This window comes from Pongo pygmaeus, chromosome 3 (assembly GCF_028885625.2).
Source record: "Pongo pygmaeus isolate AG05252 chromosome 3, NHGRI_mPonPyg2-v2.0_pri, whole genome shotgun sequence".
NCBI classification, from domain to species: Eukaryota; Metazoa; Chordata; class Mammalia; order Primates; family Hominidae; genus Pongo; species Pongo pygmaeus.
The window spans coordinates 37,264,148-37,276,365 of record NC_072376.2 but is presented as its reverse complement, the minus strand read 5'-3'; the positions used below and the strand labels follow the sequence as shown (position 1 = coordinate 37,276,365).

At 39.9% G+C, this 12,218-nt stretch overlaps 1 protein-coding gene across 15 annotated transcripts in view; it reads right to left on the bottom strand.

The window, feature by feature from the left end:
- Window positions 1-12,218, bottom strand: part of TBC1D1 (TBC1 domain family member 1) — a 248,917-nt gene that overhangs the window by 226,203 nt on the left and 10,496 nt on the right. For all 15 annotated transcript variants that reach the window (XM_063664446.1, XM_054484527.1, XM_063664451.1 and 12 more), the window contains exon 2: window positions 10,388-10,897. In XM_063664446.1, the coding sequence (XP_063520516.1) occupies window positions 10,388-10,804 (417 nt within the window). In that variant the 5' untranslated portion in view covers window positions 10,805-10,897. The remainder of the gene's footprint in view (window positions 1-10,387; window positions 10,898-12,218) is intronic.

Below are 12,218 nucleotides of genomic sequence, written 5' to 3'. Positions count from 1 at the left end.
GCATCTCATCATCCCCATCCTGCTATGGCATGGCACATGCTATATTTTCTACTTACAGCATACATTCAATCCTCACCCAATCCATTGGCCTGGGAAACTGCCAGTAGGCCTTTAAAACCTACTTGAATGTCCCACGGAAAATAAATTACATTTACCCTGAGTCCTTTCAGAAGATACATCAACGATGAACAGCTAGATATTACAGGGAACAACTTCCCTTCTACATGAAATGAATTTAGGGCGACTTTAGTTGTCTGAAACAGAGAGGGGAGCATTGTCAGGTAGGATGTTCCTTAGACTGGGAAGTGTGGAAATAGAGAATGACTTGTGAAGATCCTGAGACAAGATCCATCCATGTCCACTGTTCAGTATAACCTATGTAATTATTAGATGGCTATTATACTCAGGAAGAGCCAAAAATCTCTCTACAAATTTCTACTGTTCCTAGTTCTGCCCTCTGGAGCAATTCATGGATGGTTTTGCTCTTGCTTTTTGTACATGAAGCTTTTCAAACAGCTGCAGGCATTTATTACACTAGCCCTCCTCCTATTCTCCCAAATTTTTTCTTCCTGACTTACAGATGTTTGCTAACTCCTGAAAATATGGCATTCAGAACTTATATTTGGCACATAAAACACCATTATAGTTCTTGAGGGCACAATCAAGAACTTTGTACCCCAGCACCCAGCAAGACACATGAGCAACACCTTGGTAGTATTCCAATAAATGAATGAACACCAAACCTGCAAAATTTCAAATACCTACATTACCTGATCTTAAGAAATCACAACTTCCAATGCATGGTCAGAATGAAAGCGGCCAGGAAAGGGTCCCTGCATGATGGGCAGCCACCAAATCACTCTTCAGATGCACGTCAGCAACCACACTCAAGTCCACCTCTTTCCCTGAAATCCTACATCAGGCTCCTCCCCCAAATCTCAACCCCAATCCAGTGTCTTCTGAAGTCTTCCCAGTGCCAGCCCAGCCCTGCACTGCACCTTCTGTGGTTGTGGGTTGAAGCTGACAGACCACAATGAGCAGGGTGGATGCCTGAGCCTCTAAAGGGAGGAAAAGTATTCAAAAGAGAGAAAAGCGAGAAACAAGAGATTTAGCTATTTCAGTATATCCTAAAATGGTGGCCCACATGGCTCTGATCCACTGCAATATATTTCTAGACTTAAGTGACCTTTATGGAAGAACTCTGAGCAAAATTCTGTCATTAACAAATGAAAGGCAGCCAAAAAAAAAAAAAAAAGGGAGGTGGGGGAGAACCTATGGCCACTCTGTGATGAATATTCCTATTATTTCCAGAAATACTTTTTAGGAAGCTAGTCTAGTCCATGGCTAATGGGAAGAGAGAGAATGCAAGCTACATACGTAGTTTAAAATTATCTATTAGGCACATTTTTTAAAAAAAATTATATTTAAAATATTTTTTATTTTTGCATAGTAGGTATATATATTTGTGTGGTACATGAAATATTTTGATACAGGCATACAATGTGTAACAACAACATCAGGATAAATGGGGTAGCCATCACCTCAAGCATCTATCTTTTGTGTTACAAACAATCCAATCACACTCTTTTGTTTTAAAATGTACAATTAATTATTATTGACTATAGTCACCCCATTGTATCAAATACTAAATCTTATTTATTCTTCTAACTATTTTTTTTTGTACCATTAACCATCTCCCCTCACTCCCCAGCCCTGACTACCCTTCCCAGTCTCTGGTAACCATCATTCTACTCCCTATCTCCATGAGTTCAATTGTTTTAATTTTTAGCTCCCATAAATAACTGAGAACACGCAAAGTTTATCTTTCTGTTAGTAGGCATATTTTTAAAAGGTAAAAATGAAATAAGTAAAATTAATTTTAGTCCTGTAATTTATTTAACCCAATATACCCAAAATATTATTTCAACATGTAATCATTATAAAAAACTATTGAGATTTTTACATATTTTTTCAAATGAAGTCTTTAAAATCCACTGTGTTTTTTATACTTACACCATATCTCATTTCAGATTGGTCACATTTCAAGTGCTCAGTAGTTGCAAATGACTACTGATTACTGTACAGGACAGTAAAGGTCTAAGCTATAAATAAATCTCCCTAAGATGCAAGTCAACTTTAGGTGCAAGATACTTGTAAAGTCTATTCTTAGGGATGGATTTATTTTAAAAAATAATTATCAAACTCAAAGCCTTTGGTAAAAAATGCGAAGCTATATAAAGTCATATATGTAAAACAATAAAAAGACTTTAAAAAATTAAGCATCTATCACAAGGTGGATGCTTCTGGAGCCCACAGACTCATTTTTCAAAGTCAAAAATAAATTAGGTAATCAATCCGGTGTTAAGAACCCAAACCTTCCAACAAATACTTCGGAGTTCATGCAGTCCCGGACATTCTTTTTATAGATGAAAAAGAATTCCTGCCAGCCCTTGCACCCAGCAACCAACTTCTGTCTAGTGTGACAGACGGTCAAGTGCTGATTAGCTGACATGGATACACTGCACTGAGTCATAGCTGCTGCATGGGACCCCAAATGAAACTTTACATAATAAATCAGGATGGGATTAAAGGTGCCCAGTGGAAATTTAATATAGGTAAGAAGTCCTCCAAAACATACCTAACAAGACCCCCTCAGAATCATTACCTGTGTAGCAAAAGAGACAAATGTTTGAAATTTAGAAATTATGACCAAATGTAGAAGGGGGAAGAGGTGAGAATATTTGAAAAATAATACTATGTTCTTCAGAATAATCACCCTCAGAAACAAAATGCTCTAGCTCAGTGTTGTAATCTTCGATCTTCACTGTAGCAAAGAAAGAAAGTAATGAGCCGGCAAATATAACAGCCAAGCAAGAGATGCAATTGAAGCCAGGCTCTATTGAAAATCCTGAAGTAATGGTGCATATATTAAGTGGCTAACTTAAAATTCCAAGCAGATGGTGAATTATTAAAACAAATTAGTAATGGGTAAAATACAAACTGATACAAAGCGACACTCAAAAATAAAGTTTCAAAAATTTTTTACATTTAAGTAATAAAACTCAGCCAAGGCAACAATGGCTTTTATACGGTGGATGGACTCCTGCTAATCACAAGAAAACAGCTTCAGACTGCCTTCTTGTTTAATATGCGAGGTAATATGCAGCCCAGAGAGGCTGGGTGAGGTGGCACTAGGTCCCATGCCGTTACTCAGAAAGGCGATGTGTTTACAGGGCCTCATGAGAGAATACACTGGTTCCTCACAGGAAATTTCAAAAGGAAACATTTATTGGTTTAAAATCAAATCTACAAAGAGTCAAGTAGTCTTAAAATTAGTGGTAAGGGAGCCCACACGGTTCAGTTTCAGATATGTGTCACCTTCAAGAAATGCAGCTTCATTGCCAAGAATCATAGAAAAGAAAACCCGTTTTGTCAAAGGACACTAAAAGGAATCCAAATACATCTTCTCCAGCGACGTTTAATGAAGTCGATTTCTACATGTCTGTTTCCCACGCAGCTGCTCTGTTTCACTCTCCCCCGCTCCACCCAGGCCCCATGCTCCTGTGTCGCACTGTTCCCCCTCAAACTTAGCCTCTCTCCCAGCAAGAAATAAGACTTCCCCTTTGGGAGAGGGAGGAACCAGGCTAGCAATTACCAGATTCTTTTAGCAGGGTGGAAAAGGGGAAGCTTGCGAGCATTTTCACATTAATGACATCTGTCCCGTCACAGTTGTTAAACACCCACGCCGTGTTCAGAGTGGACACCAAATCCAGAGGATCACAATCTTATTAGAGTCGGGAACAGTGCTTGAAGAGCCGTGACATATTTCGAGTGCAATAAGAAATGCCAGTTAAAAAACATTTGGCGTGGCCAGGCACAAGTGTCTCATGTCTGTAATCCCAAAATTTTGGGAGGCGGAAGCGGGCGGATCACTTGAGGTCAGGAGTTCGAGACAAGCCTGGCCAACACAGTGAAACCCCATCTCCACTAAAAATACAAAAATTAGCTGGGAGTGTTGGCGGGCGCCTGTAATCCCAGCTACTCAGGAGACTGAAGCAGGAGAATCTCTTGAACCCGGTAGGCAGAGGTTGCAGTGAGCCGAGATTGTACCACTGCATTCCAGCCTGGGCGAGAGAGACTCAAAAAAAAAAAAAAAAAAAAGGCGCTTACACCAAAAATACTTCCATGTACACTGTCTCTGACTTACCCTGGGCCCGGCACACACTCTGCCCACTGCCCTCGACCACACACCAGCCTGCACTTCTCCAGCCATTACCATCTCAAGAACCCCCACCATTTCCCACTCAAAATCCCCTCTTTCCTTTGACCGATGTAAAACAGCACCATGTAATGTCAGAAGCCCCAGCCCAACACTTCTGCTACCTGCTCCTCAGTGCTGGAAAGTCCCTTTAAAGGAAGCAGAGCTTTTCCCTCCATGGATAAAGAAAAGAATGAAAATGCAATTACTCTTATGAATGATCTAAAGTGACAATCAGTATGAGGGGCAGATCAGATTTTCTTCTGAGTAGAGATTTTGTAGAAGAGACAAGGCTGAAGAACTGGAGAGAAGAAGAACCCCGAGATGATTTTCTTAGACTTGAGAATGTTTCTAGGTCTGAGTCTGGGCAGACTCTTGATTTCTTTGGGATGTGATGAGGTAAAGATCTAGTCAGGATCACTCATGCAACCATCAGTTTCCAGAGTGGATACGTTCATTTACTTACCATGTTTACTTACCATGGACTCAAAGGCAACACTACATTTTAACCCAGGACCTTACACCACTGTGTTCACACATTCTGAGGGAAGTTCATGGGTGTTAGGAGAAAATGTAACCTGTGGTCTTCATATACTCAATTAAAACGATCCCTCACAATAGAATGAACAGAGTATCAGCTGTGAGAATCCAGTTATCTTCTATTAATGCAGACATTAAGGAGATTTGAAAAAAATGTAAAACGCTCATTACTAAATATGGTCTCATACATTTGGGGAAAATTAGTCTAAACAAGGTTGAACAACTTGTCTTGCTACAGGAATTTTCAGAGCTTTTAATGCACTAACGTACAACTCAAGAGGAAAATAGAAAATACAGTGTTTCCCTAGGAGAGCAGTTCTCAGAGTGTGGTATGCATAACTCAGTGAATCAAGATTTTCCAAATTGTTGATGCATGATGGTACAGAATCATAGCTGCTTAAAAGATTTATTAAAGTGCTAGACAGGCCGAGTGCAGTGGCTCATGCCTATAACCCCAGCACTTTGGGAGGCTGAGGCAGGTGGGTTACCTGAGGTCAGGAGTTTGAGACCAGCCTGACCAACATGGTGAAACCCCGTGTCTACAAAAAATACAAAATTAGCCGGGATGGTGGCGCATGCCTGTAATCCCAGCTACTTGGGAGGCTGAGGCAGGAGAATCGCTTGAACCCGAGAGGCGGAGGTTACAGTGAGTCAAGATTTCGCCATTGCACACCAGCCTGGGCAACAGATGAAACTCCGTCTCAAAGAAAAAAAAATTGCTAGATAGATCAATGGATTTTAATATAATAAAGTGCAAAAAACACTTTGATATAGTTTCAGATTTCATATTACAGCTAACCTTCTAAAAACTACCACTTGTCGAGTTGTAGCATTAAATAAAAAATCCACAATTTTCTAAAGAGGCTATGGATATAGTTCTCCATTTTCCTACTATGTAGCAGTGTGAGGCCAAATTTTCTTCATATACTCAATTAAACAATCCATCACAATACAATGAATAGAGAATCAGCTATGAGAATCCAGTTATCTTCTATTAATTCAGACACCAAGGAGATTTGAAAAAAATGTAAAACTCTTATTACTAAATATTTTTTGGAAGACAGTTATTCACAAAAACATGTTAACATGTAGATGTTTATTACTTTTGTTTTTTAACAAATTAATATCATTACAATATCTGAGTTTTAATTTCTAATAGAGTACATATTAGTAGGTATAACCCAAATAAACTGATGGTCTTTGGGATCCTTAACAACTTTGAAGAGTGAAAAGAAATCCTTAGAACAAAATGTTTGAGATGCTGCCTTACTGCATTTGATCATGGAACCTTTTCCATGTGGAACAGTTTAAGTATACAAGGGATCTTCAAAAAGTTCATGAAAAAATGCATATTATTTTAAAACTATGCATGGATTTCCATTTTGTTTGGCACCAAATAAACTTGTACTGACTTGTTGTAGCATGTCTGAACAGGATCTAGGATGAGGCTCTAAGAAGGATAAGATATCAATTTGAAAAGACGCCCTATCAGAGAAACATGAATCCTGCTAAAATTGAAGCAAGAAGAAACATCAAACTTATGGTGAAGTTTGGGTGGAAGAATGGTGAAATCACTGATGCTTTACAAAAAGTTTATAGGCACAATGTCCAAAGAAATCAGCAGTTTACAAATGTATAACTCATTTTAAGAAAGGACAAGGCCAGGTGCGGTGGCTCATGTTTATAATCCCAGCATTTGGGAGGCCAAGGCAGGTGGATTACTTGAGGTCAGGAGTTCGAGACCAGCCTGGCCAACATGGTGCAACCCCGTCTCTACTAAAAATACAAAAATTAGCCAGGCATGATAATGTGTACCTGTAATCCCAGCTACTTGGTGGGCTGAGGCAGGAGAATTGCTTGAGCCCGGGAGGCAGAGGTTGCGGTGAGCCGAAATCGGGCCACTGCACTCCAGCCTGGGCAACAGAACAAGACTGCGTCTTAAGGAAAAAAAAAAAAAAAAAGAAGGGACGAGTCAATATTGAAGAGGAAGCCTGCAGCAGCAGACCATCCAGATAATTTTTTGAGGAAAATATTCATCTTGTTCATGCCCTCATTGAAGAGGACCAACTAGCCAATATCATAGACATCTCTGCTGGTTCAGCTTACACACTCCTGGATGAAAAATTAACACTGAGCAAACGTTTTACTAGATGGGTGCCAAAACCATTGCTCCCAGATCAGCTGCAGACAAGAGCAGAGCTTTCAATGGAAATTTTAAACAGGTGGGATCAAGATCTTGAAGCATTTCTTCAAAGAACTGTAACAGGTGATGAAACATAGTTTTACTAGCACAATCCTAAAGATCAAGCCAAATTTAAGCAATGGCTACTGAGAGCAGAAGTGGTCCAGTCAAAGCGAAAGTGGACTGGTCAAGGGCAAATGGTTGCAATAGTTTTGTGGGATGCCCAACGCATTTTGTTTGTTGACTTTCTGGAGGGCCAAAGAATGATAACATCTGTTTATCATGAGAGTGTTTTGAGAAAGTTAGCCAAAACTTTAGCAGAAAATCGCCTGGGAAAGCTTCACCAGAGTCCTTCTCCACCATGACAATGTTCCTGCTCATTCCTCTCATCAAACAGGAGCAATTTTGCAAGAGTTTCCATGGGAAATCATTAGGCATCCACCTTACAGGCCTAATTTGGCTCCTTCTGACGTCCTTTTGCTTCTCAATTTTAAAAAATCTTTAAAGAGCGCCAATTTTTCTCCAGTTAATAACATATAAAAGACTGCATAAACATGGTTAAATTCCCAGGACCCTCAGTTCTTTAGAGACTGACTCAATGGCTGTTAACATTGCTTACAAAAGTGTCTTGAACTTGATAAAGTTTATCTTGAGAAATAAAACTTATGTATATATGTGTTTTTTACTTTTTAATTCCATTTTTTCACAAAATGTTTTGAAGTTTCCTCATATTCTATGGAACATACAATAGAAAACACAATCTCATGGCATGCTTATAAAATTGTTCCTTTACATGCCTCTTCTCCCAAGACATTACTCAGTGAATTAATTAAATGCTGATCAAAGGGTTTCCTCGCAAACTGTAGTTTTGTGTTTATGATGCTGGCAGTAAATGCATATGTCTTCTCTGGCAAATGCAGTTGGTGCTGACCTCATCTGTTTAGAAGAGGCCTTAACTTGGAGAATTATTTCACCCAGCAAATGTTATAAGTAGTCAAGAGAATGCTCCTACAGCAGATAATCCTTCGCTATGAGATACAGTGACATTGGTGTCCCAAGAACAGAAAATCTATCACACTGTTAGCGTCACGGCCAGTGTGATTTACTGTTCTGTTTCCAACAACAAAATCACTGATTGAGGTATATACCTATGCTACAAATTATTCTTTTATTAAATGAGCAGAGTAATGACAATTTGTATTTGCAAAAATGGTATGCAAGCCAAAAATCACTTAAGAACTAATTCATATTTCAACCATGGCTTTTTAGAATATAGAGTAAGTCCAATTCTCTACTTGGGGAAAGACTGGAAGTCCCAATTACAGAATTTGGTTATAAATCTCTTTCTCTTGTCAGGCATCCGAATGACTGGCCAGAAGCCTGTTCTCAGATGGCCGTAAAAGATTTTGGGAAACAGTCAGATGTGTAAAATGCTGAACAACGATTCCATGCACAAACTCTCCCCAAGGAAACTCAGTCCAAATACTATATAGAGCTGGACTGAGGTACGAGCTGTTCAGTCCTCTCATTTTCATTCTGGAATTTGTCCAAATAATAGGAGCCATTAAGTTATACATGTAGTTTTTAAAATGTTCCTCAAAGATGACCAGAATCTCATCTTTGAAAGCTGAAGACACTCATCTAGGTATCATGTTTCTTTTTACCTAAGACGTGAAATGAAATTAGCATATAATCTGCCTCTAGTAAAATTTTCTTGAATGAAAATGTTTTTATGGCTATAAATGCTTACTAAGTTTCAGGTCCAGTGCTACCTCATTTAGTCTTTCCAGCAACTCTATTGGATAAATACTGTAATTATCCCCATTTAACAGATAAGCAAACAGACTCAATTGCCTGAGGCCACCCAGTTTATGGGTGCAGAAGTAGGATTAGAGTACGGGAAGTTAGTCCCTCTGAATCTCCAAGCCTGATGCTGCCGTGCCCACTTGAGATGCATGGACAATAACATGAAATGATTTATAATATGAGTTTGATTCTGTGAGTGAAATGGTGGTTTTGAGCTCCATATTAGCCTTTATTTCACAAAGCCTTCTCTATCCTTTGGGTGTGTGTTAGGCTCCCTTCTCAGTCCTTCCATTATGTCCTATACATAGATCACATGGTCCTATTCCCCACTGATGCTCCTGCCTTCCTACAAGCCTCTGCTAATATCATCTCCAACAGTACCTGCAACAGCAATTCTGAATGACTAGAAGAACCAACAAATGAACAAGCAAAAGGGCATCTACTTGGTACCAAGAACATTAATTTCTAAATAAGGTTCTTACACCCTAGAGAGTACATAAAATAACCTAATGGAGTGCAGAGAGAAAACTTTAGCATTTCTATTCAGATTTTAAACTTGAAAATATGAGAAACTTTCAAGGCTTCACTGACAGTTAACATGTGGATTGACACTCGCATCCTCGCCCTGTACATGTGGCAGACAGCTTGAGTCATACGTGACTTGGCTTGCTTGGCACCCAAAACAACGGCAAGACTCCACAGTCCGTGGGGTTAGCTGTGGAGCCCTGAGCTCAACTGAGAAAGTTGCTATTTGCATTATATTTTCAATTTTATCTAAGCTAATCTTCATAAAATGGGCAAGCATCTTCAAATGCGTCCTGCCCAGAACTACAACAAATGCTAATAACAAAGCAAGCACAAATGAACAAGGAAAGAGCAGAGCTTTTACCATGTCTCATATTTTTTCAGCCACATCATGTGATAATAACAAGCTAATCAGATCTGACCTGAGGTTTGCGAAAGAAAAAAACACAAAGAACCCCTGATAGCATCAAAACTTAGATGCATATCCATCGTTCTTATCAATGACCTTTGCCTAAGTGAACATTATGCCTTGGGAAACTGGCCAGTAGCATTTTTACAGTTTGCGAATAACTATATTTTTCTTAATAGGATTACAAATGTGGCGATTTAGAACTTTGCCACTCAAAGTGCAACCTGCAAAAGGGCAGCATCAGCATCTCTTGGCAGCTTGTTACAAATGCAGTCTTGGGGTCCACCCCAGATCTACCGAATCAAGATTCACATTTTAACAAGATCCCCAGGTGACTCACAAGCACATTTCAGTTTGAGAGGCATGGCTTTAGAACATTCATCTGAAATAATGTACATCTTAACACTTCTGCTCTTAATTAGTAGTTTTAGACTGATTTCTCTTGAATTTTTGAACTCAAAAACTGATAATTTCTCGTATCTGTTTTCAAATGTGCTTCAAAACTATAAACTATCACCATAAACCAAAAATTCAGCTAAGTAATCAATTTATAACCGCAGCATTAATTCCTTATTCATTTCAGTATACTTAAAATAAATTCCCTGACACCCATACAATAAAAACCAGCCAGGGACACCTTAGTCTTTTGGATTTCCATCTCACTTACTTTTGTTTGATCGTCGGCTTTGAACACATAGCAGATACTCTGCCGATGGACGGCGTCTTCCTTAATCAGACAAGCAAAGTAACTGGGGTCATGACTGTTGTGAATCAGTTTGTGAACACGCTGAGGCTTGCACTCAAAGATGTTGGAATAGATCAGGGGATCCCACTGTTGACTTCTCCCTGGCTCGGGTTCACATCTGAGTCCAGAGGGTGAAACGCAAAGCCGGACTTGCTTGGTTACAGGTTCCTTTCTGGAGGACTGCCTGCTGAGCCTTCGCACCTCGGCCACAACCCAGGGCAGCATGGGCATGGTGGTCAGTGAGTGCACAGGCAGGGAGCCCACCAGCTGCAGGCCAAAGTCCACCGAGACCTCGTTAGGAAGCGGATGTTTCCTTGCTGTGAATGTTATTGGTTCCATCTTGGGAAGGGTCTGGGAACTCAGCAAAACAGTTACCACTGTTTTTCTGTTTTGGATCAAGCAATCTGTTTTACACACTTCATATGCAGAAACCTAGGGGAGAAAACCAGAGGCATTAGAATTTAATGAAGTCATAGCAATAGCTACCTTCAAAGGGCTATTATTTCAGAAGAACTCAAAAGCCTGAAACCCAAATGTAATAAGAGGTTCAAATAAGCTTCTCTGCCTAGAAAGAACTTTCTCAAAATTGTATTCCATATAAAACCTGGTTATGGCATAACTGTCACACTCATTACAGGTAACAAAGAGCCCACTGGGAAACTGCTATGAAACATAAACCTCCTAAAGCCAACAAAGGCCCCCATGATAGAAGACGATACAGTGCTACTCTGAGAGCATTAAACCTCATTGTATTATTTAACATATATTTCAATAAATTTTTAAAAGATAGTCAAATTCAGTATAAGTGACTCCCCCAAGAAATAACTCTTATGGGAAGAAATAGCTGCTATTCATCACCATAGTCTACTGAACCAGATCAGGTTTAAACAACTGATCTGGGACAAGTAATATCACTTACGATATTACTTACATTTTAAAAGACTCGCCCAGGTAGTCTAGAGGTTCTGAATCACAAATCCACCTTACATTAACATGTATTCAGTGCCTATTATGTTGCAAACTTTGTCTTAAACATTGTTTTATTCAGTTCATGTGCTATAAGCTAACACCCCAATACCTGGCTTCTTCTCATCAACAGATATCAATGTTAGGCCAGGTGCAGTGGCTCACACCTGTAATCCCAGCACTTTGAGAAGCCAAGATAGGTGGATCACCTGAGGTCAGGAGTTTGAGACCAGCCTGGCCAACATGGTGAAACCCCATCTCTACAAAAAATACAACAATTAGCCTGGTATGGTGGTAGGTGCCTGTAATCTCAGCTACTCAGGAGGCTGAGGCAGGAGAATTATTTGAACCCGGGAGGCAGAGGCTGCAGTGAGCCAAGATTGTGCCACTGCACTCCAGTCTGGGCAACAGAGTGAGACTCTTTCTGAAAAAAACTAACTAAATAAATAAATAAAATGCTTCTACCAAACCCAAACCCAAACTCCCTCAACTACATCTCCCTCTCTATGTTCTTTCTTCCTTTTTTTTTGAGACAGAGTCTCGCTCTGTTGCCCAGGCTGGAGTGCAGTGGCACGATCGTGGCTCACTGCAACCTCCACTCCCTGGGTTCAAACAATTCTCCTGCCTCAGCCTCCCCAAGTAGGTGGGATTACAGGCATGCATCACCATACCTGGCTAATTTTTGTATTTTTAGTAGAGATGGGGTTTCACCATGTTGGCCAGGCTGGTCTTGAACTCCCGGCCTCAAGTGATCCACCCACCTTGGCCTCCCAAAGTGCTGGGATTA